The following is a 25,854-nucleotide window of genomic DNA, read 5'->3' on the forward strand; positions in this document are numbered from 1 at the left end:
TTACTTACTCAGCTGCCCAAGGTTCGTGCTCTTCCTCTGGCCCCAATAGCAGAGGATTCAGCCTCTGCCTGTGGTCAGTTTTCAAAGCAATTCTTCTCAGTGATGTGGTTTAGTGGAGGAGTTGTTAGTGTTAGGTCAGAGGTTGGACGGGGTGATCTTGGAGGTCTCTTCCAACCTAAATGATTCTGTGAAATTCAGAATAGAACCCGACCTACTTCACTTGCACCAGGTGCAGCAACGTGGAGGCTCAAGGAAGCTTCTCACTACACCAGCAGGAGGTTAATACCATCCTCCTTCCATCATGGGAATATTGCTCTGCCCCACCAAGAGATAAATGTGGTGCCCAGCTCTCCCCAAACATGGGCTACAACACCTCACGTCGCTCCTGCGCTGGGTGCACGGCAGCTGAGCAGCCACCACTCATCCCCATGGTCGTATCGCTCCAAGGCAGCAGCTTCAGCTTCTTTCAGAGCCTCCCCACACATCTTCTGCCTTCAGCTTCCCAAACATCTGCTTGGCTGCAGAGCAGATCACGGAACCAACCAGGAGCTGCGCTGAGTCAGAAACGGGGCCTTGAGCTTCCAGTCGAGGGTGCCAAGGAAGCATTACAAACAGACCACACAGAGATGCTTTCCCCAAACGCTCTCCCCCCACCTCCAGAGACCGATGGCTGAGAAAAATCTCTCGGTCGTAGATGGGATCTTTGTATTTAACCGTCCTCCATCTATTTTTCACCCGTGCAAATTTGTGCAGTTGCTTTTTGCACCTATGTAAACACAGCTTCGTACAATGAGGAGTTTCGCAGATGTGCAGAGAGAAAACTGGACACTTTCTGACTGCCTCCAAAACCCTGGGACACAGTCGCAGGGGGACAGGATGAAGCAAGTAGGGCCAAGAGAACCACCCTGAACCACTGCAACATTTCAGTTCCTGACAGCAATCCCCAAACAAGACGGGAAGCCACGCTGTGCACAGCACCAAACAACGACAGGGAAAATTCAGCTCTGCTCCAAAGAGGTTGCCAGCTCACGGGACCCACCAGTAGAGGACTTGAAGGGACCAGATGGAGTCAGAGTGGCTTGCAAGGTGCTGCTAGCAGGAGGTGAGGCCACACCTGAGGTTTTGCCCACTGACCACCACTCCTGAGGTCGTACAATCGTGAATTCTGGTGTGGGTAAGTGGGTTCAGAGATGAAGGCCGTTTATTTAACCACAGCCACTGACATCCGAACCACACTGAGTGCATGAAGCTGAGCTTGCAGAAGACCTTGCTGACTCTCGAAGAAGAGAGTTGCAATGAATGTGGCCTTGTTTTGGGGTCCCTTTGTCACCAACGTGGCCTGGCTGCTCTTTAGTGGTTACCTATGTTATGTTTCCACAAAAGGAGGGAAAAAAAAGCTAAAGAATCAAGCTGAACCTTTTGTTCTAATTTATTTGTTCACTCGAATTTTTCAAATTCTTCCAGTTGAAGCAACTGTTCTGATTTCACTAACTTTTAACTGTTAAAAAAATTAGCAAACAAAAACAAAACAAGAGCTGTGCTTTTCAACCCAAGTCAATAGAACCACGTAACTCCACCCAAACGGGACAATGGGTTTTCTTAAGCAAGAAACCAGAAAACAGTGCATCCACCTCACGTTGTTATCAGTATACTGACGTTGCAAGACCCCCACCAAAACGACAGACTCTTAACCTGTCCTGTCGCACCACCACCACCGATGCTGGAGTTCAGGGACTGGAAACATTTCAGAGTTGGTCTTCAAACCCCCAGATCACAGCAGACAGGTTGGTAGGACCTCCAAAGTCCTCTGCTCCTGTTTTCTTCTCCAAGCAGGGCTGGCTGCACTGCCAGGCCATGTCCAGTCAACTTCTAAGACTCCTCCAGGATGGAGATCCCACCACCACTTCTCGTGGCCCTGTCCCAGAGCACAAGCGCTCTCCTTGTGAAGGGTTTTTCCCATTTCCAGCTGGAATCTCCCTTGCTTGTGCCTGCTCTTCACCGGGCATCTTCTGCATGTCTCCAGTGGAATATGGTGGTGAGATCCCTCTTCACTCTTCTTGTCTCCAGAACAAAAACCACATGGCTCCATCAGCCTCTCCTGTGTCAATTCTCTTTCCCTATTTTCCTCCACTTCCTAAAGAGTCTGCATTCGTTGTCTGTAGCACGCCAGCCACAAGTTATCCCATCGTGTCTCCAGAAATCCTACTACTTCCTAGCTCTGTGACTATAGGTTAATTTCCAGTGTCACTTAATTGCTTCATAAACGACATGGTACTATGTGAGCACTGGGAAAGCCTGCATTCACAAGGAGGAGCCGCCCTCGTGCCCTGTCCCACAGCCACCCTGGATGGACACAGCACAGGAGTTCAGGCTATGGGAAACTAAGGTGGTAAAGATATGCAGAAGAGGACTTCATTAAAGAGGGATTTGAAAGGTATTCCAGTGAACAAGTAATGACAGGTTACTTCTTCAAGCAAATACATGATCCCCAGGTGGGACAGATAAAAAGCTCCTTGCCTCATTTCCACTGAAGACTTAATGTCTGATTTCAGCTCTCTGTGCAGGACTCAGATTAGGCTTCAGCTCAGTGAGTTTCCTGGGTAGCAAGCGAGCTCTTTTAGGAGAAGTGAGAAAACCTCTGCCCTCTTTTAGGAGAGGTGAGGAAATGTATGGGGAAACGATAGCCATCCTCTCAGTACAGGTGAGAAAAAAGACAACCCATTATGAAGCAGAAGGCATTGTTTTTTCCCAAGGCACCTTTGGTGAGCATTAGCATCATTGCTTGGTCTCTTTCCCCTCCCAGCTCCCTATTCTTTCAGGGCTCACAATCTACCATCTGTCCTAAATCTTCTCTTTGTACTGACAACACATTGTAACTGCAACTTTTTATGAAACAATGATAAGGCAGATAAGAACGAACAAGGAAATAGTGAGCAGGACATAACCGAGAGTGGTAACACATCCTGCAGAGCTTCCTGTCATCTAACCACTGAAACAGCAAAAAAAAAAAACAAAAAAAAAAAACAACACACCTCTTTTGTCTGGAGCTTTGCAGCTATGAAAAAATAAACATGTGAGAAAACTGAAAATGCAATCCAAAAATACAGAAAAGAAGGCAAAACTTACCAGGCTCTAACTTGATTATTTTTACAGCAGCCAGTTCTCCGGTATGAAGATTTCTAGCCTGCAATAAGAGAGTTAAGACACATTCAATTACACTGCAAAGGTTTCTCACGAAGTCTTACCAGGTATGAAAAGATACGCTGTGATGTAACGTGCTACAAATATGGCACAATGCAATTAGCCGAGAGCGACCTGGGCGAGGATTATCTGGTCTTAGTATTAGCACAGCAACAACCTCGTTGGAGTTTGAAGAGTTACTGGCAGATCTTTGCAGAGCTTTAAAAAACCCCAAGCAGCTACTTGTCACAGAATGAGAGTTCATGCCTCTAAAACACCGTTTTTAAGGGTTGTTGAGTCTGAGCAGTGCCTTGCCCGTGCTCACTGGGGTGGTACAGAAGAGCTGTGCTGCAAGGCAGGCTGCCAGAGCACGCACTGCTCAACCACCACCTCGTGGGCGAAACCTCCGCGCAGTCTGGAAGTGAAACCGGTGGGTAGCAAGAGAGCAGCACCACGGATGCAACACGGATGAGTCTCAGTTCCCTGGGAACAACCTGACCCTTACACTCTTCCAGTGGACCCATGACCCTCTAGATGAAGGGGTACAGAGCTCAAGTTCAAGCTTCGCACCACACCTTCTGGGAGCACTTCTGTAAGCTTCACCCCAAAAATTCAATGCTGGAGGAAAATGCTACAGGAACCCCAGATATGGAAAGTTTCAAGAAGGGCTTTCATTAACACTGTTAACTCTGGTAAAATGAGCTCTAAATCACTTAGGCACCGTCACCAGAGCTAAGCTCCAGTGTTGTTGACACACAACCTAATCCAATTAGGGACTGTGGCGTTCCCTTTTTGCTGAGCATCCGAAAGTTACAGGAGCCTACACCCAACTCTTTTCTTCTTACCACAACAAACACGCAGAGTCTGCTGCATATAAAATCCGGTTAAAAGGTAGGCTGGAGAAAATCTGGGGAAAAACTGGGGGAGGTGAAACTGATTTCGGTAAGTATTTAGGATGAGGATGCAAAGCAAATTTGCCCCTGTGGGTTGAGCTGGAGAAAGCCACTACAGAGCAGAACTCTCTTCTTGCTTATGGGCAAGAAAAAGTCTTTATTTGCCAACAGAGAGAGCAAGAACTTGGAAGATGAACCTCTTGCTTTTGTCAACACTTAGTGAAGCTTCCAAATCAGGAATGGCTTCCCAACTGCCAGGAAAAAATAATAAAAAATAATAATAATTATTGGCCCATGTGAAGTCCTGTAGTGCTCAGGCAAGTGGTGGCTGTTGAAACGTATGCTAGGGACACAGGAAAATACGACAGCTGAAGACAGAGAGAACCTGAACAACCGCAACAGGATGGAACAACTCAAGCAAATCACTGAACACAGGAACAGGTATCTGCTAACCACAAAGAAAATCTTTACCACTTCTCAAAGTACCTTCCTACCAGAGATGCTTTGAAGACCACAGCGTTTGCATCCCTCAGCATCCAGGAGGAGCATACAGCCAAGCGTGGACAGAGGATTTAGGGCTTCTTGGGTGCTGTTACACCAAACTACCAGTAAAAAAAAAACATAAAGGTTCCTATAAGAGACCAAGAACACAGCCTCTCTCACTGAAGTCAGGGAACCTCAACTGTCCATCCTCTATCCTCTTGCCTGCTGAGCAGCCAAGGTATTTGGATAAAGGGGACTGCACCGTGTAGTGATCACCTGCATCTCAGAAACACGGGGAAGACTGCATTCCCTCCTGATGTTCCTCTTCCACACAAGCAGTAGCTGTCACTGCTACTGTTATGAAACCTGAAAAAACAGATGGGGTTTGCCAAAGGTCTCTGGTACGCAGGCTGCTTGGCTGGGCCCCGAGGGCTCGGGCCAGAGGCTGCTGCAGTTGCTGGCTGGCAGCTGGTGCCCAGCACAGGCCTCGCAGCTCCACCAACCCCTGTCCTGCTGCTGCCAGTGCTGCCACCGAGTGCTTGCACATGACCTATGGACAGAACACAAAATTGTTTCGGTTTTCAGCTGTCGAACTTTGCCGGAATGGAAAGCCTGTCACCAGGTCGGTGTTTATGAGCTGAACACGTCAGGTTTACCACAGAACCATGAAGGCTGGAAGAGACCTGCAAGATCACCTGCTCACTGTGATGTCCCTGTTTGGATGCTCACAGGTGCAGGAACAGCATTAGGTGTTCTGTCTAGCCAGCCGTGTCGCAAGCATGCAGCAAATTACCCAAAGTGGCTTCCCCAGGAGACAGCCGCCTGTTGTAAGCGCGACTGACGGCTGTTATCTCACCTTCGATTGCACCCGTTTTACACAGGCACCTACGTTTCTCTCTGCTGTCACCTCCTGGTTTTGAAAGCTTTCTCTTCCATACGTGTCAGCTGAAAACTTCATCAATAATGAAGCACTGCGTATCATGAAAAATGTACGATGGTGAAGGCTAAAAACTGGTTCCCCGTGGTACACAGCTAAATAAGAAAGCTGCCAAACAAGGATTCCTGAAATCATTTTAAGACACCTTTATTAAAGAAATTCTCAACTTATTTCCTATGGGTCACGGCAGCCTCATTAGTCTGATTTTTTAAAAAGGGCCGTGCAGTGCCGAGGAAGTCACGGACAGGAATCGCCCCATCGCCACTGCTGTCTTTGTGACCCAAACGTGGAATTTCACTACGAGTGACATCTGACAAACCTCACTTCTTCCCGTATCCCTGACGTGAAGGATTAATTATTGATCTTCCATTTGTTTTATTGATATACTTCTTCACTGGGGAAGAAAATAGATGTCAAGCTAAAAAACTGCAGTTTTCCTACTCATTTTATTTGTTTTTAAAACCTAACAGCAAAATACCTGCCTGCTTCTGCTCCCCTGAAATTTCCTCTGTATTTCAAGTCTTAATTTAAAAGTGGTTTAAACCAGGGACCAGGGGAGCTGTTTTACAATATCTGCACGCCAAGTAATCAAGTCCTGCCAATTAACAAACATCTCACTTCGGTACCTGCTGTTTAATATCTCTTATCTATTACTGATACAGCAAGTTATCATGCATCTGCAGTGCTCACGCAGAGATGGCAATGATATTGTGAATGCAGATATCGTGAGTTCAGAAAATTATGCTCTGTGGTTTCATTCTAAGGAATGAAAATTAAAAGGCCAGGATTTTAGCAGAACAATTGCAAAGCTTCAACAGGAACCTTGATCTACACAAGAATGGGACCAGAGCAAGGCTATATTTGAATGAGGGGAGTCACAGAGTTAACCTTATTTTTTTTTCTATGTCATATACAGCATGTATTTACCAAGAAAGAAGGGCTAAGTGGGCTTTTGGCCACCTCCTCTTCCACTATCCCACACAGGATGAGTGGCAGCATTCCAGCAATCACAGCTCCTCCACAATATTTTACTAGCTAAACACTACAGGACAACAGCATGTGATCAAAATAAAACGCAACCTCTTTTCAATGTCTCATTACAGAAATGGAAAGGCCGAGGAACAGGATTAATGCCAGCAGCTTCATGTTAAAACACAATAAGCGTCAACTTTTTTCTCAGTCTATGTCAGCATCTGCCAACGCAAACCACAGATTCGCTCAAGCATACACACAGCTGCAGCAGAGACCAAAGGTTCCTCTAAATTCACGGTCCCATCCCAAACTGCAGATGCTTCAGCAAGTGGTTGAGAACTGACGAGTAAACTGTGTGTACGATGCTTCCCTCTGCACCCCTAAGAATGCACAGCAGAAGACACATTTTGGGTAGGACACTTTTTATAGCTGATGACCAGAAATAACAGGGAAAACTGGTTTCAGCATCAGTTATACACTGCAGTTTTATTTAAGGCTGTGAACAGGATGATTCCAACCCAGAGGGATCCACGGTACAAAGCTGAGTGGGAATGGACAAAAGCAGGAGAATTGTTGCACTTGCACACCTTGGAAGTAAGTTTATGTGCTTGGTTTCCTTATCCAGCCACTTTCTCCTTCAACACTGAGGAAGAGAAGGTTCAGACACCAATATTACGACCTCCAAATCAGCATTTTCAATTTCCATGGTGAAATCCCCTCCTTACTCCTTTGTCCTAGCCTGATCTCCAGCCTTGGATCCACCATCCAGTTCCCCAGAAGATCCATTTGTTCTGTGGAGTCTTCGTTTAATCTAATCACAACTGCAGCCCCTGTGGCAACCCTCCCACACATCCCCATCTTATTCATTCCTTGCCAAGCTTCATTCATCAGTGACCACAGCATTTGTCACGTGCTGCCTGCTTCTTCTCAGTTACTGCATGTACCCCCAGAAGGTCCCCTGACCTCCTGCCCAGACACCAAAATGAAAATTTCTCATCTGCTTTCTAGCTTCTGGCCTCTGACACTTATAACTCTTAAGCTTCTCTGCCCTGTTTTGAAATTCCCATTATACTGTATTGTTTTTTTCTGTATCTCACAGCATCACCAAACCCTGAATCCACCTACCTACAGCTCTGGATACACATCCACCACCACTCTCAGCCAGCTAGGGTGACCAAAAATCTCTCACCAGGGCTGCTCTAAGTCCACGAGAACAGCATCCTTCCTAACAGGCAGGACACGCAGTAAGTATCTTGGCTGTCGTGGAAAAAGAGAATCCAAAATACTATGGAGAAGAAAAAGAATGAGATAAACTAAACCAAAACTACTACATACATACCAGAAGGCAAGAGCAGAGACCTTGAAACAGAGGATGGGGTCTTGAAGACGCCACCACAAGCAGCCCACCTCTGGTGTGAGCACCTGCCACAACGTGGCACCACCACCAGACCCTTCAGCAGCACCTCAGCATTGAGCTTCTTTCCTTTTAATGATCTGGGTTTTACTACTTCTTGTCTGATTCCTCTCCTGTGTGATACACGCGCTCCCATACACATGGCAAATTCTAGTATGCAACCCGTTTCAATCTCTCTGTGCTAGGCTCGAACTGATTGCACCTTCTGCAAAGGTGGCCCTTCCTTCTCAGGATCAGGCCCACGGTTCCTCACTGCTCTTCCCAGCACGCCAGGAGAAACCATCAAGCATCAGGAAGTCCTGAGGCTCTGCATCGTGCTGCAGCCCCCCCAGGCAGACCTGCAGCCAGTCCTCAGAGCCCCACTGTCTCCATCAGGACAGTCATTGGGGTTTCATCCCTTGTAGCTGGCTTTTAGTGAACACACCACTACACATCCACAGGAATCAGTAAGCAGAGGGCAGTTTAGGTTAGGTTTCTGACCTGTCCGGTTTGCCATTTATCTCTCAGGTAAGCAGCAAAAGACACGTTAGAAAAGAATTAGGTCTCGGGGGCGGGCAACCTGCTGGCCTCTAACAGAATCCGAGTTATGTCCTAACGCACAAGTTCAAACAACCTGTCCTTGTGTTTACCGTGATTATCTGCTACAATTTTGCTTACTCCTCTGGTTTACGTAAGCAGCCTGTCTGTTATAAAAATGGTCTGCAAACAGAGCCGTGGTAGCAAGCTGGGAGAGAATCGGGAAGGCAGAGCAGAAACACCATTAATGAATGGGAAGGAGAAGCTCAAATTTCTGAAACACCACCTCTTTGCCAGCTGAGTTTAACACCCGGACTACAGAGCTAGCTATTCATAAAAAGAAGTCTTTTTCTAACCTCTAAATTTCTCACAAAACCCAGCTTAAAAGCAACAAGAGTTTGTCTCCACTGTGCGAGTCCAGAATTGCTGTCTTTCTCAAAAGGCTACTGGGACCTGTGCGGTGCCACACTTCGGAGAGCACTTTTGCAAAAGAAATCAAACTTTTCAAAAGCTCTAAGAAAAAAATAAATTAATTAAAAACTTGCAGGTAAAGGTTAACCCAAGCCAGCACAAAGACCAGCTGTGACAGCTCACTGCTGAACACCATCTCCTGAGCTGCTCACCTGAGCAGCATCTTGCAAAGAAAATAAATGACTGCCCTTCTGCCAGCACAAATTCAGACCTCAGTGTCAGGATGGTGAAAAGTGAGAATCAGGTCACAGACCGACCGCAGAGCTCCTCTGCCTGGTCTCCAGCCAAAACCAGTAGATCCCACCACAGCTTTCCAGTTTTAGACTGAGAAAACCTAACTAGAGTACTGGACTGAGTAAAGGCCCTCCTGCTTGGCACTGGGAGCACCTCTGGAACAGATGCTGAACAGATATTTCTCTCCATGCAGGAAGCTCTATGAAAGGATTAAAATTTTAGAAGAAGGCACAGAATGGAATAGCTTTAAGAAAAAAATAATACAAAAAAAAAAAAAGTGGGACGATTCTACAAAATATTAATGCAAATCATACCGAATGGGTTTGGATCTGTGCCGGGCAGAAACAACTGTTCGGAGTCCCTCCTACCCTCCAGTTGTCTTTTAAGGTGTGCCAAGGCAGCTCACGTGTCAAGCAGATGTCAATCTAATCCGAGCTGCTAGAAGAAGATACCTAGCAGCAAGTTCTAATTTTCAGGGCTCTCTCTGTTTTAGGAGGCAGGAAGAGCCAAAAGGCAATTGTTCACTCCGCCGTTTTCCAGCTGGGTTTCTAAGATAGAGAGCAGTACCAGGCTCTTTTATAGGGAAGAGGCACAGAGGCTTCCAGAAGCCACTTCTGGAACAGAGACTTTACAGATTCGCCTCTTACAACCATCACCAGGGTGCTTTTCAGAATCAACCAAAAATAAAGATTCACGTGCTAACTTGCCTTTTCTTTCCTTACACTGCAGCAGCACCACCGAGAGCCACCGCCGTGGATGCCAGAGCAGCATGCTGTTCTCCAAACACAAATATTAGTTCTTCAGGGTGCTCTGCAGACAGACACGACACTCCTCGTTCCTCAGGTGAGCACCGCATGCAAGAGCAAAGCAGGAGCTGACGCTTCGCAGCTGTCTCTGCCCACTTCCACATTTACGGTGCTCGCAATTTTCCCCCTCTCTGGAGGAGCAAAAGCCAGAATACACAAAAGTAACAGGGTTTAAATAAACTCCACGTTCAAACCTCAAAGCCAGAGCAGCAGGATCAGTGACTGGCACTCCCAAGCACAGCTGTAATGCAAATAAGGCTCGAACGTATTTACTTTTGCTGGCGGTTGGTGAAGTTTCGATAGTGTATCTCTAGCACAGAAAATTGGTAGGAGGGGAACCTACCTTTCACTCCCAGACTTCATACGCTTTCTTACTCAAGGCCAATTAACTCAAGCAATAAGGGATTAGAAGCTCATTAAGGATGGGAGGCCAACTCCTTTTATTCCAGCACAGAAAACAGACTTATACAGGATTTGTATAAGCCACGTGCCCTTACCATTCTGCTACGGATCTCAGCAGACACCAAAACATTTAATTCTCATTCCTGGCAACAACTGCTGAAGGACAAAGACCTATGGCACTACGGAAAACAATAGTAGCAAAGCTAAGATCAGTGCACATCTTAACAGTATGTGTTTGGGAGAAGAAATAACAAAAAAGCAGCGATATGCATCCAAGTTGGTTATTCTCCTATGAAATTTTTTTGGCAGACCATAATTTGCAAAATATTTGGCACGACCCTCCAAAAACTGAAAAGCTGAAGCTAGAAATAGAGCTTGACCACAAAAGTACTATTTAGCAACTAATGCAGCACGGAAGATACAAACAAATACCACATGAGGGGAAAAAAAAAAGGCCAAATTTTGACTCAGTTGGAGCAGGCCACTGGCAAAAAGACAAAACAAAAAGAGCTTCTTCAAGTTACAGCTATGTGAGTAAGACTGTTTTGAAAAGTTCATATATTGTGGCACACAATATTATTGGTGAGCATAGCATAAGATGACACAAATCGAAGAATGCCCACAAAGCTGCTAATATACTGAAAACTGAGCCCATGCCTAACAGCTTTACTGGTCAGGATGTAAAATAGGGGAAAATTGAAATAAATAAATAAAAAGATACCTTCAGACATACTATTCATCTACACACCAATTTGGATTTTAAAAGGGTTAATTCACCAGAAAATAAAAAGAATAAATTTAATCAACTCTCTTCCTACGCTGAATGCACACATCAAGACACAGGAAAAAAATCCCCCCCGGTATTATGGATTGCAAATTCAAGTAACATTAAAAGGCTGCACATTTTATCTGCTGCAAGGGAATTTATTTATTCCTTAGAGATGAAAGAACTGAAAGATCTGTCAGCCAAAATACGTGAAGAAGAGTGTCTATTTCTCTTCTTTTCACTGCAGAGAGGAATGAGCATGTTGAACCAAGGCAGTCAATCTCTTAACACCCCTACCAGGGCAAGGCAGAACCCTTAACCCTAAGCACTTTAGACATCAGGAACTCACACGATGGACACCAACATTTCACATTTCAGGGAAGCTATGAAGAATTTCTGATAGTTTGCACATAACAAGGACAGAACCACTGGGCGACACCTCATTGTCACGCAGGAAATCTACGGTTAGGGTCCAAAGCACTTGGCTGTTCTTTCCCATCACAATATAAAATCCTGGCTGGCTTTCTAGACTGGGAAGAAACCGTGTTGTTGAAGGAAAAGGCAAGTCTCAAGCCACTTCTGTTTCGTTCAAGAATTAAACACCATCCTTTTCTGTTTTGGTACTAAAAAAAAAAAATAATAATTAATTTCTCACTTTGTAAGCAGGAATTAACCCACAAGCAGCGTCCCTTCAGGAGGGCAGAACTACGGAACCGCCGCTGGTATTTTTAAGAAGAAACTGCAAGTCACAGACTGCGATTCTCACACCAGCGCCAATGCATGCAACTTCCTACAACACCAGACACGCTTCTGGATGTCCTCTCAGATTAGTCAGAACGAAATATCCAAGCGTACACTTCTGTTGTTGTTTTTAATTAAAGCTATTTTGCCTAGAACTGCGGTGTTTCGTGCTGAGACTGAGCTGTGTGTGCAAGCTCTTTTTAACTACAGAGTGTTTGGGCAAACCCCTCCGGCTTTTAATATCACACACAGGCTCTTGTGCGGTACCAAGCCTTCCATGCCAAGGGCACAAATCTCTTTTGCAATTTATCTGATAGAATATAGAGAGGTGCAGGTGAAAAACATGCATTTAAATAGGGAAATCTAACTCCAACATCATTATTCAGCGACTGCCTCCTTAAATTTCAATTCCTCAGAGATACACAAGCAGTTCAAAAAATAAAAGGAACAAGCCATAAAGTTGTCTTCATGAAGAAAACAGATTTGGGTGTTTCGGTCTGTTGTTGTTGTTGTTAAATAAAACAGCAACCAGATTGGAAAGAATGAATAAAAAAGCAGCTGTGTAAATCAAAGATAAAAGAAAAATAGTTAAAAATAGGAGTAGGGAGATACTTTTGTCCTAAGTTGAAGTTCTGTTTTGTACCTGTACTATATCAATTGTCATCTTCTTGGGGTGAGAATGGAGAAAGGTTTGGCTTGGTTGAAACAGAGCAATTGCCTCTCAATTTCTCTTGTGTACCTGTGTATACACATCGCAGTGTGCCTGCCTCCTTTGGATCACTGGGATGGCACCACTGCTCAGCTGTTTCTACTAGAATATAACGCAACACTTATTTACAACCTTAATTTATGTCTTACCATGATGAAATAGTCATCAGTAACATTTCTACTTCTGCAGACAATTTAAGATCAGTCTGAAAGTAAGCTTAGTAACTTCTTGTAAGCTTTTAATGAGGAAAACTAGAACTTTTAAATGTGCTAGATACATAAGGAAGGTTAAGTATAAAATGCATCTTGCACTTACACTAAGTGCAGAGAGGATGTGATCTGTAATCAAATGGCAGCTGTAAAATCCTGGAAGATGTGCTATCTTATCCCCTGACACCATACTTTAGTCACAATGAAGTTTTTCAGGTTTTTGTTTTTTCAATTTTTATTTTTTCTAATTTTTGGCTCATCGACTCATTTAATGACATAACTTGAAAAACAGAAACAAGGGCTTTTCTACAGTTAAGCTACGCTTGCCGAACACCAGTTTCACTTCAGTAGCCTGGTTTCAAGTCACTTGGCCAGTGACTTCCCCAGTTCATTTGTTCTACTTTCTTCACAGTATGGACAGAAGACCTGCTGCTTTTGCAGCATACACACTACAGAAATTATATTATTACAGTAAATTTGGCCTTACGATTTAACTAAATTTTTAAAGATTTTTTTCCCCCTGATTTTAATGTAGTTGAAAACATCTTCCATTTTGCCTTATTCGTCTCTGTTTCTAGATGTCATTAACTCAACAAATTACCTGCTTGACCCTCGGTGGGCCCTCGAGGCTGTGAAGGCAATGCCCCTCCATCCTCTCTGGTTCTGCAAACACCTGCAATTCCCACCCCTGATACATGTAAACCTCTCCCTTCTGCAGCCATGTGGATTTTGCATGGACAAGGAGTGTGTTCAAGAAAGCTGGAAGAAAATGTGATAGCAAGTCAGTCGTAGTAGCTGGCAGGAGTAGTTCAGCTGCCACGTGCAGGGCGTCCTCAGCATCCTGGTTATGTTAAGAACCACCGTGGTGGAGGCTTGATGATCTGCACACCTGCCTAATTGAAAGCAACAAGCCACAAGATCTTCATGAAATAAAACACTAAGTTGTGGGGTGTTTTTTTTTCTTTTTTTTTTTTTTCTTACATAAGACAGCAGCCAAAATGCAAAAAAAAAAAAAAAAAAAAAAAAAAACAGAAAAACAAATGCAAAAGCAGCCCTGTAAATTAAAACAGATCACATCCACATCCTTAAATAGAAAAGCCAAAGTCGTCGCATGTAATGCTACACTTGCTATAAGGTATCTTGAAGACATGATATATCCTGCAAGTATATTCCACCTGCAGGAAGCTTCAGATATCATTCTTCCCCTTCTCTGCCTAAATCCACGGGAGAGTAAACTCACGTAATCAAAGGGCAACCACACAGGGATCACATGCAAATTCCACTCCAAGCTTTGGAAAGCTGCCCTCAGCCAAATAAAATGATATACGGAGATGAAGCAATGAAATCAGAAACCATGAGAGAGTAGGAGGGCCACCGCCACCACGTCACGTTGAACTCGAGACTGCATCCCAGGGAAGGACGAAGCACCAAGCACATCCACCCTAGCTGGCACACAGCATTTCCCACACACTTCCCATACACTGCCTGAAGCACCAAAGCCCCAAAATTAGAGGCAGCAACTGCTTCATCTCTCTCTGAAGCCCATCACTTCATGGTTTCATGGAGAGAAGCCAAAGCCTGCTGGTTCTCCTCCCCCTCCTCCCCCCAAACGTCGGCCCTACAGCAGCTACCTTTGTTGGCCAAGCCAACAGAGCCCATCTGTACTCAAGACATTCTAGGATTGAGACAAATGTCAACACCTACAGAATGAGAAAAAGGCAAAATTTTATGTTCCTATACCCTAAAAAAAGGCAATTGGTTGTGTTTGCAGGCCTGCATCTGAACTAGTGTGGCCAGGAGGGCTGGGGAGGTGACTGTCCCCCTGTATGTGGCACTGGTCAGGGCACACCTCAAATACTGTGCTCAGTTTTGGGCTCTTCTCTACAAGGAGGACACACAGTTGCCTAAGCATGTGCAGAGAAGAGCAAGGAAGCTGGTGAAGGGACTGGGAGACAAAAATTGTGAGGGACGGCTGAGGGCACTGGGGCCGCTCGGTCGAGAGGAGGCGGCTGAGGGGAGGCCTCGCTGAGGGGAGGCCTCGCTGAGGGGAGGCCTCCATGATGCAGCAAGGGGGGTGCCGGTCTCTTTTCTTAGCTGACAAGTAACAGAACACAAGGAAACGGTCCCAAATTGTTCCAGGGGAGGCTTATGTTGGCTATCAGGAAAAATTTCTTCATGAAAAAGGTGGTCAGGCATTGGAACAAGCTGGTGGTGGGGTCCCCATCCTGGATGTATTTAAGAGATGTGTGGACATGGCGCTGAGGGACGGGGATTAGCGGTGGGACTCGGGAGGTCAGGTTGATGTGGTGATCCTGAAGGTCTTTTCCAACCTAAACCATTCTACAGTTCTAGGATGGAAAATCATAAAACATTCTCCTCAGAACTCCCTAACCATTCTCTTAACTCCCTTCCTCCTCATTTGAGTACCGGGAGCCAAACTTAAAAAACAGCTCTCTAGACAGCAACAGCTTGGCAAAGTTTTAAAGGCATTATGTTAATCAACAGCACTACACACATTTTCTGACCATTACTTCTGCCTCTTTGCAATTACCCCAGCAGACTATCAGAATTCAAACAGTGCTTTTAACTTCAATCCAGATGTGCCTGACAAGAAGAAACAGCACTACCAGAAACTGCTTATCCTGCCCAAACGCTGACCCACAGAACTCCTGAATTTCATGCTGGTGTAGGTACTTTGGATATGCAGACACAACACAGCCCAGAAACACTCATCCCTAGTGAACCACTACTGCTACCAATGCCCAGCAGCCTCCCAACACGCATCTGCCATTATCTCTCTCCTCCAGTGGAAATTGTCCTCCGAAGGCAGAGGGCGTTTAAAATGGCAGCACTTCTTTCAAAAAAGATTTTTCCAATAAAAAGTTATCTCAGATATTTGAGATAATCCATCGTCATACTTTAATTAATAATCCCTGAGAGCCCACACGAGTGTGAATACCCACAAGTGACACATCAAATACTCTCCCCCACCCCACCGTAGGCCAAACTCAAAGGAAAAATTTCAGCTGCTGCCGTTTTCAAATCCTGGGTAAATACAACACAAATACCTCAAGCTGTTAGTCACTGCAGAGCAACGAACACTCATCAGACAGACATTGCTTCCTGTTCCGCACAAATGCTAATTCTTTAAGTTTTATCAAGACAAAATACATCCATACCAGACAGCGTAGCCCCACCTTTTTTCTTCCTACCTACTGCATTTACATCCCCATGCTTCTGCAAGAGACTTTACCGCTTATCTTCCATTAAGATTAATGGCAATGTCCCAGTTATCTTTGGGAGACTATCCAGTGATTATAATTAATCTCTTATCTTGCACGTCTGTACATTAAACAGCGAGTTAAGGCAGCTGTACCACCACTGACTATTGCTTCACCAACAACGGTCAGCAAACAGGCATTCGCATAGCTGAGAACAGAATAAAAATATAACTTCTTGGAGTAGACCATCAAATTAAATTTAATATCTGGCCTTATGATCTCTCAGCCTTTGCTGTTCCTTCTTACTAATAACTCTGAAGGAAAACAATACATTTCTCGTGTACTGGGCTCCTTTGGCAGCATCCTGGCAAAGCAGGTTATGGAGAAACACCAAAAATACAACTCCATCTTCTTCTCTAAGTAGGGCATTAGTATGGTGCATTGATAAAACATCCAAAGTAAGTTCATCTATTCCATATTTAAATTGTGGCTACTACTGTTATTTGACAGCAGGTCCCTTTCTAATGATTTCTTTAGCATATATAACCAGAATAAAAATGAATACGAATGGCTTATACCCAACCCCAGATTTCTGCATTTCTACTAATGGAGAAGAAGTGATGCCCTTATTGCTGCACAGGTGGGTTATTCAAAGAAAGCTCCATAAGGGTTACTTACCAATAAGACAGCAGACCCCTGCAAAGATCTCTTTGCTTTGTGAGGAGAAGCAGCACCTGCCTTTCTGGAATATCTCAGTTTTCACATTTCAACAGGCTACAAATCCAGCGGTTTACATGAACCTGAGAATATGTTTCAGTCAGCTTTCTGGACATGTCTAGCCAAATCTTCCTCACCTCTATGAAATCATGAACTTACTATATATTACAGTCATGTGGAAGACATAAAAATAGACTTGGGAGAAAACTCCAACATGCTAAAATATCAAATGTGGCATTAAAGGTGCTACTTTCACGGACCAGTTCAGTAAAAGCAGCAGTTCTGGCTACCAGCACTGTATGTCAGCTCAGAGCCCTCTGTGATACCTGTGACTGCATCCTGCACAATCTTTTTACTATCTTCAGGAGCAGAGAAGTCAGCAGAAACACATACACCAGCACCGGGGATAAGAGACTAGGGAAAAGCACTGGAAGAGGCTAAGATTTTGGAACAAAAGCCTTGGCACTTCTTGTTCTCCCTCTGTTGCAATAAGCTTCAGATTTTTTTATGGCCTGCTTGTGATGTAGCAAGAGGCATCTGCTCAAACCGTTTCTTAGTGTTCTCCAGTCTCTGAAGTGTGCAATTTCAAGAGCCCTGTGATGCTAAATGTGCTAGCCCCATAATTCGACTAGCTCTTGACAGAGCAGAGAGGAACACGGCGTGCTGCGTCTGACAGCTGTTAGCGGTCACTGGATCAGAGATAAGAAATTATCCTTTTCCCTAGTACCCCCACTCCCACCTTCCTGAAGTTTCTGCATAGACCAGTCCCGTCTTAATCCCCTTGCCTTGATAGGGGCAGCATGGAAACAGCACCCAGAAAACAGATTTGCCTCTGAACTACAGTCCCAATGGGAAGCAATTCCTTGCTCACCTCCTGCGTGCTCTTTTCACCTGGAGCAGGTGAGAGAGCCCCAGGGATGCAGTCGAGGCACAGTGCAGCACGGTGACTTCCATCCGCCACAGGGAAGGATGAGCTTTAAAGAAAGTCCATGCAGACTCTATCCACTGTGCCGGGTAAAATGAGTTACTGGAACCCTTGGGTAAAGGACTGCAACAAGATGAAGCACAGAATGGAACCCTCTGTACCAAATACTGAAATTTTCCCTAAAATAATCTTGGAAGGAAGCAATTTATCCAGCCTCCTTAAGTGAGGAACTCCTGACAGCACAGAGCTCCAGGTGAGACGTTTCCCATGGGCCTGCTGCCTGCATATGAACAGGCAAAGCAGGGGCTCTACATGATGGCAATGGGCTAAGCATCACCCAGCAGCTGAAGACACTGATTTTTTAGAGCTGGTTATGTGGGTAAGGCTTCACTCTCAGGGGAACTGCTCTGCTTTCCTGATAAACTGAAGTGATTCCAATCTTTCTCTGGAACAGATTCCATAAACAAGACAAGGAAAGGGGATGGGAGGTGCATGTCAAACAATGCTGCATGTGAAATTCATGCTGTGAAAACACGCTCTCCAGTCTAACAAACCACAGCCTGGAGAAAAACGTGGTGGTACATAGTACACAGACCCCATCCCTACATCTAGGCAGGCTTGGTTAGCCTGTCAGAAAGACGACTACGTGGCGAAGCCAAATGGAAGTTCAGGCAAACAATCCTCTGCACTACCTCTTCCATAGAAACACTCTGCCAGGAGATTTGAACAAGCCCTAATGAAATAAATTGGCTTTTGCCGTTTTTCAACTACTGTCAGCGTCAGGTCTAACTTATGTACCTCACTGAAAGCAAGGTAGCATCTGTTTTTATAGGTAATAAATGCGAATCTTGAACAAAAAACACCCTGCCCTTTGCCCTAAGCCTTTACTGGAATCCCACAATGCCCTCATAACCTCATGGGTTGCCATAAACCACAAATCAAAGGTCCGCCAAACCTTGATGAGGTAGGAAGCCTTCAGAAATTTGGAGAGAGGGTGAAGTGTTCTAAATCTTTGAAGAAATATTAAATAAGAAATCCTAACAAAACGGCAAAGCGTAAGAAAGTCTCGGTAATCTGAAACTGGAGGCATCAGGGTTGCCTCGAGCTGACAAACAACTTTCTGTATGAGCAGACCTACCCGTTTCGCATTGCTCTCCTACGGAATCACCTGCGGTTAACGCTGCCTCCTCTCTTCATTCACAGCCACAGCCAAGAAGCGAGGTGCCAGAGATGAATAAAGGTAGCGAGCGTATTTGTTTTTCCAGCTGCAGGGCGGATGGACAGTTGCTGGTGTCAGCCAAATAAGCTGGCGAGCTGCACCCTGGCCTTGCTTCCAGGAAGAGCTGTTCCATCAGACACGGACGGTCGGCTATCGCTCCGCTTGGAAGCACTCGGCCACCTCACGCTGCAAAACCTTGGCCAGGTTCAAAGCCATCCAGATGAGTTGGCTCTGAAAGCAAACGTCTTCTGGAGACGACGCTGAAGCAGGTAGCGGTATGCAAATGTCATGATCTTTGATCTGTTCTTCCTCCTCAGGAGATTTCCCCTGCTGTCGGGGGCGATTCAAAGGGGATACGCCAAGTGCACCACGTGCTTCCTCTGAACGGGTATCTCAGGATGAAACAAGAGCTCCAGGGTGAAAGGCAGAAAAGGCAACTGAAGACTACGTCAGAGACAAGGCTGGTAAGAACAGGACATGAAACTTGACAGAACAGGCTCTCAGCTCCTCTACGACTGAAGGGATGCATCAGTGCAAGGCAAACAAAGCACCGAACCCAAGCAAGCGTATAATCCTCGCAGACAAGCGCTGTCAGCACACTTAACATCGCCTCCTACATCAGCCCTCGCTGAAGAAAACACTGCTGGCACCAACAGCACCACAGTTGCCTTTCTGGATGCAGCCTTGGCACTGGCTGACAGAAGCATACTGGAAGTTGCTGCCACGCTTTCTTTGGCTCCTCTGGTACCCAGCCTGGGAGGACAAACCTCTTCACAAAGAGATGGAAAAGAAATCAGACCGTGTTTTGAAGATTTCGGATGCTACCTGCTTTTCAGAATGAGAGCTGGGGAGAAATGCTCCTAGGGAGAGGTGCTGTACCACCGCAGAACCTTTAAAGAGCCCCAGGCAAGCCGCAGGGCTCACCAGAGAGCAGAGCTCCCACGAGGTCAGGAAGCTGCCACGTGGTGCTTTCAGAGGTGAGAGCCACCAGATCAGAAACATTTCACACGGGGCACTCTGGCACCAAAACCTTGCGCGTTCAGCATTCGCTTTGAAAGGCAAAGCTTCTGTTAAACACTCGGGGGAATGAGTTTAGGTCCTCACACCCCGTTAACGGGAACCACAGGCACACAGGAGGTAGTATTTAAACCCAAGCAGCTTTGAGTGTTACACGATAAAAACCAAATGCTTAATAAGGAAAAAAATCAAAGATTACAAATAAAAAAGCAAGGGCTTCTCCCCAACTCCTGAATAACCTAAAAGTGGGTGTCATTAAGCCACTGAGCAACTTCTCAGCAGCATGCATCTCACCGACTGCATCCCGAAGAAAAGCACACAGTTTCCCAGAAGAGAAAATCCACAGCAGCAGGAAGAAACTCAACAGCAGCTGGTTCGATGCCACTGCAAACACCCTTCAGATGGAAAACCAGGAGCGTGCAGAGCTCACGCATGGCTACAGCAAACACTGCTCAAGCAGACAGCTCTGATCCAGGGAGGAGGAGTGGAATCCCTCTCCGTGACAAATGCTTACGGCTATCGCTCCGTGTAAGCGACGTGGAGGCACCGGGAAAAGAAGCGCCGAAGCAGGGATGGTCTGCAGCTGCAGAGACACTCATATAGAGTATGAATTAAAAAAACAAAGCCTTAATGCCCCATTTTTGATCTGTTGGCTTTAACCAGGAGGTTCTCCTGCTCCGTGAAACCAGGGTGACATTAAGAACATCAAATACCTGCTCTCAGCAGGCTGTTACTACAGAAGTTATACGTACTCCAGGGAGCTGTGAGTAAGGTCCTGACCACAAAAGCAGGGCCAAAACCTGACTTGAACTTGAGGAAGTCTGAATTTATGGCAACCTTTTGAAGTAATCAGTTGTTTTGTGATGTTGATGGTGGTGTTTTTGATTTGGTGGGGTTTTGTTTCTTTGTTTTTAATAATCTGGAGCAAAAGCACCTCTGGCTGTGCTGATCCCATTCCACGGCTCAGTGTTTTCCTGCACAGGGCACTTCTCAGCCAACGTCGTTAACTGGTTCAGGAGATTAAACAACATCCCAAGAGAATGAGAGAGGCTGAGCACATGAATTAAGAAGGGATTCAATTTCTGCGATATTTACCAAAAATGTGTCTTGTTTACGGATAGTTTCTGCTATTAATTTGGTACATTTGTCTCCCCCTGTGCTTACTTTGAAAGAAAGCTATTGCAGCACTGTTCACGACCCTGCTTGGGAAAGCAACAAAACACAACAAGACAAGACAGCTTCAGTATTGCCGCACAAGATCATATTTTATCATCGCCTCTCAGCGAGGACAGACATCGAGCTATTCATCACTCAGAAGCAGCCTGCAGAGGGTGCTGGGCTGAGCAAATACACAATTTTTCAGCTCGGCTGCCAAATGAGAGCATTCAAAAGGACAGTTCGCATCAACCACCCTTTTGTTCCCCTCCCTCAGTGCTGAAGGTTGGTTAAAACTCTCTTTGGGGCACTTGCATGGAAATCCACAACAAGCAAAGCCCCGCTTAGCTGGGAGAGAAGGGCACAGAGGAGGCAGTAGCGAGCCTTTTGTTCCCCAGCAGGCTGGTGGTGAAGGCACTCACACACAGCAGAAGACTTTAAAATCCTTTTTATGTGTAAGGGGTGGTGACCCCACAGCTCTCAGTACAACACAGGGTATTCCTTCTCCTAAATCTCTCCACCAAATCTATCCCAAGTCAATAAATAGCCAAATAAAACCCCATCAAGACCTGGGAAACATCTGGGAAGCACCTACCCACAACTCGGGATGGGATCTGACGGGCCACTCAGTGGAGGCTAAATTCTACCTGCAGTTTCTCAAGGACTCCTTTCAGCTTTCTGTCCCATCGCTGAACAGCTGGAGAGTTTCCACATTAACGCCACACACGCGAGGTCCGTTTCAGTACCAGCTCCAGGAACACGAACAAGCCCACACCACTTCTAAACTCCTGCTTTGAGACGGGTGTGCGACTGAAGTGGGCAAGCAAAAATCTCACCAGGAAGGCCAAGCTGAAGCCTCTCTCGCAGCCCTCATCATTGCTAATGGGTACGATGCTGGGGACACGAACCGTTTGACAGGTATTGGGGAAAAAAACAACACAAATGTTGTCATATTAAGTTCCACTGAGTACCCAGATACATTACCAGCTCTTTCAGAAGCCAACAATTTAAGATGTGCCTAACATGATGCTTTGGGAGAAAATGTATTCAAGTGGATTACAATCAGCTTAAGAGTAAAATCCTCTATGAGGGAGAAAAAAAGCTTTCCCAACACAAATGGACCAAGTAACACACTAGGATTTTAACGAGAAGTGTGCTTCCAAGGCTGGTAGGCCCAAACTTGGATCTACTTCCACCCACAGTGCACAGATAAGAAAATAGTTTATTTAAGGATGGTTTCTTCCCCACCCTGAAATGCATTTTTGGGAAAAAAATATTAAAATAAGGTCAACAATCCAGTACTTATGAGTACCCTACAATCAACCATTGTGCGCCATGGAACAGAGGGGAAAAAAAGCACAAAGACTAAAAAAACACATTTTAGTTTTAAGCTTCCATAGCAGTTACGAAAAGCAAAGTGGGCAGGAGGTTTTTAGGAAGGCCTTAAATAAGTTTCTGTAACCTAATAGCGAACACAAATATTTGCTTAACCCCCGCCTTCAACTTCCAAAAATGAACTAATTACTCTAAAAGCTACCAAATGCCCCAAGAGGAATTTGAGGCACGAACCACCAGCGCCACCAAAAAGCAACTGAGAAAGAGGCAGATCTCCCACAATCAGTAGGGCTGCCTCCTTTAGACATCCTAAAAACAACTGTGCTGAAGACACCGGTGACTCATTATTGGTGATGGAGCAGGGAAACCACTTGAAGAGGTGAGAGGAAAATTCCATTTTAATTTCAGAGCGCTCTCTAGCAAGCCTTGCCTGAGCTCCGAGACAGAACAACAATCAGATATTGACCAAGAAATGCATTTTATAAACACAACTGACGGCCCTCAGCACGCACAAGATGTGCCATCTGCGCTAAGAAGAGACTCAGCATGGGCAGAGAAAATTAAAAGTACAATGCTTACAGGTAACTGCTCGCAAGAAAAGAGGTTTACCTTCGTTACTCTCAAAATTAACACCACATCAATGACTTGCAGGAATAAGCTGGCTTTGCATATTTGCCCTAAGTGCCTGGGCCACCCTATTGAGCACTCCCTTGACACAGTTCCTCCCTGTTTGCAGGGCTTTGTAAAAACAAAGAGCAAACCAGTGACCTAGAAACAAACGCAGGCTCCTAAACTACTTTAAACTCATTAACTTTATACTTGCTGTAGGGGCATACCTCTGGCAAAGGCTTTGATTTAAACTTGTCAGGTTGCACTATGAGGTTTATTCCTGCCTGGGACCCGTTCAGAGCAGAAGGGGCATTTTTGACAACCCGAATAAAGGAGGATTTGGGAGGAGGGGGTGATTTATTTTAAAAACGGGCTCTGTTTACATGGCCCAGAGCAGAGCCATGCATTCGACCAGCTCCGGAAGCGGAAACTGTATGACATGTCAGCACAGCTCTCCGCTAATTAGCAGGATAATGAAAAGCAGAATATTTCTTTTTTTTTTCCCCACGGAGAGCAAAGGGATGACACAAAAACATTTCCCTGCGACACAGCTCGTCATTTCTCATCGGGCTGCCCCGTGCTGTGCCCCAACACGCTAGCTGAAGGCGCGTTGAGCTTCAGATTTAGGACACCCGAAATGTCCTTTTGGGGCATTTGGGGCCGGGTTCCCTAGCGGAGAGGCTGACTGATCCGTGCGCAGCGCTCTAGGAAAATAAGAAGGTAAATATTCAGCACGGTGAAAACTGTTAAAAATAACTCCCCGAGGCCACGAGCAACCATTTCAAAGGGGTGGTGGGAACGAGACGCAGCTATAAAACTTCAATTTGAACATTAGCAAGGAGCCCTCCCCCAGCGCGCGGCAATTACCTGCGCCTTTCATGTGGCAGCACAACGCACCTCTTCCTGTACCTTTGGCTGTGCCAGGTCTATTTAAAACACACTCAGCAGCGGTGTGAAGCCAAACAGCACTGCTGCCCTTCCCACGAAGCCCAACAATTCGGATTGCCACGGCACAGGCCGAAAACGTGAACGCTTTCTTTGCAAGCGGCCCGGCTCCTGAGGTCGCCGAGCATCCCTGGTGCCTACAGAAGGGGCTTGCGTCTTTCTGAGGAAGGGACGTGCTGTGCCTACACCTCTTGTTTCACACATTTGTGGTTAAAAATTTCAGCCACGGTACCTGCAGTTGCAGGAGCATCTCTGGGACTCCAGCAGCGAGCCCTCACCCAGCCCCTGCCTCTAACCAGCCCTAATCTGCTTCTGCCTTTCCGCACGCTATTATTAACCCCGGGGATAAACTCGCACCTTTTTAATCGGGTGCTTGAAGCGAGGAACAGGCAGGGCAAGCCGATATCCCCTCTGCCTTCCCCAGCAGCGAGGCGGAAAAGCGGCGCCCGCAGCCCTCACGGCCCCGAGCCTCCAGCACCAGCCCGGCTGGGGCAGCCGGGGGGGACACCCGGGGAGGGAGAAAACAAAACAAAACAAAACAAAAAACAAACAAACAGCCCTTTTCTCACCTTGTAGACATCTCCGTAGGTGCCGCTGCCCACCCGCTGGATCAGCTCGTAGTCCTGCTGCGGGTTCCGCCTCAGGATGTCCCCGCTCGGCCGAGCCGGAGGCTCCATCGCGGCGGGCCCTCCCTTCCCTCCCTTGTCTCGCCTCACGGGCCGGGGCTTCAGCCGCTGGCCCGCATGGCTCCGGCCGAGGGAAGGGGGCTGAGGGCGGACAAAGGCCGGCGGAGGAGCCGCAGCGCCCGGCCCCGAAAGCGCCCAAGGGCGGCGGGGCAGCGGCGGGGCGGCCCCTGGAGGCCCGCGGGGAGGCCGGGCCGGGCCCTGCCTGCGCACCCGCTGGCCCTTTGTCCCGGCGGAGAGCGAGAGCCTCGGCTTCCTCCTCCTCCTCCTCCTCCTCCTCCTCCTCCTCCTGTCCTTCTTCTCCTCCTCCTCTTCCTCCCGCACGCAGCGCCGGGACGGGCCAGGCCGGGACGGACAGCACCGGGCCGGGCCTGCCGCGACGCCGCAGCGCCACAGCGCGGCCGCCCGCTGCCTGCCCGCCCTCCTCCTCCTCCTCCTCCTCCTCCTTCTCCTCCTTCTTCCTCCTCCTCCTCCTCCTCCTCCTCCTCCTCCCTGAACCCTCAGGCCCTTCCCCGAGGCTCCTGAGGCCGGAGGGGGCAGCGGCTGTGAGCCCCTCCTGAGGGGAGTGCACGGTGCTTGGGTTTCTCCCCGCCTTGTGGGGCTGAGGGATCTCGTCCAGCCTCAAATCACCACATAAATAAACTTATATAATAAATATATAATATATCAACTGTGTGTATGCTGCTGTCCGAACAGCACTGAGCCTTCTGGCTGATGCCTGAGCCCCCTGTGAGGGCTCATCACACAGCAACACCCAGCTCCCAGTACAGGGACGGGGGCAATTCACCCGCTGCCACATGCCAAGGACATGGGACAAGCGTAGGGCTTCCCAAATTTTCGTGCTCTGGATCGTAACCTCGCAGCCACGTCGTCATGTAACGCCTGTTGTGGGCAAATCGAGCGCCACAGCCAGTCAGTGCGATGATAGGCACACAAGAATTAGCTCAGGCCTGTTGGGGCTCGTCTCCTTGGGCTGCCAAACTCAGAAGCACTTCTTTGAAACTGTGAGATGGCAGGAGTGCTGTATCTGCCTTTCCGCCTTTGGAGAGTAATTATTTTCGGCAAAACAGCCGAATTTCTGAGTAAAACCCCCCGATGGTCTCTTGAGTGCGAAACAATTTAATAAACCGAAAGGCAGCGGCAAGGGTAGAGGGATGCTGGAATTAGCATTAGTCTTTGCTGCACAGTAAAATCATTAAGGCCTAAAAGGAGGTGTGAGTTTCTAGGTGCAAGAAATACCACATACTCAATGCAGGAAATATGTTTGCAAAAGTGAGGTAGAAAAAAAAGTAAAT

At 46.6% G+C, this 25,854-nt stretch overlaps 1 protein-coding gene across 4 annotated transcripts in view; it reads right to left on the reverse strand.

Moving 5' to 3' along the window:
* The window catches only part of MAP4K5 (mitogen-activated protein kinase kinase kinase kinase 5), a 66,087-nt gene extending 41,288 nt beyond the window's left edge, over nucleotides 1–24,799 (reverse strand). For 3 of the 4 annotated variants that reach the window (XM_082762274.1, XM_082762275.1, XM_082762273.1), the window contains exons 1-2: nucleotides 24,446–24,799; nucleotides 3,127–3,184 (exon numbers count right to left, since the gene is read on the reverse strand). In XM_082762274.1, the coding sequence (XP_082618400.1) occupies nucleotides 3,127–3,184; nucleotides 24,446–24,553 (166 nt within the window). In that variant the 5' untranslated portion in view covers nucleotides 24,554–24,799. Of the gene's footprint in view, nucleotides 1–3,126; nucleotides 3,185–18,734; nucleotides 18,886–24,445 lie in introns of those variants that run through there. The other variant, XM_082762276.1, reaches the window with a different exon arrangement.
* Nucleotides 24,800–25,854: the final 1,055 nt, after the last annotated feature.

This window comes from Aythya marila (assembly GCF_965140915.1).
Source record: "Aythya marila genome assembly, chromosome: 5".
NCBI classification, from domain to species: Eukaryota; Metazoa; Chordata; class Aves; order Anseriformes; family Anatidae; genus Aythya; species Aythya marila.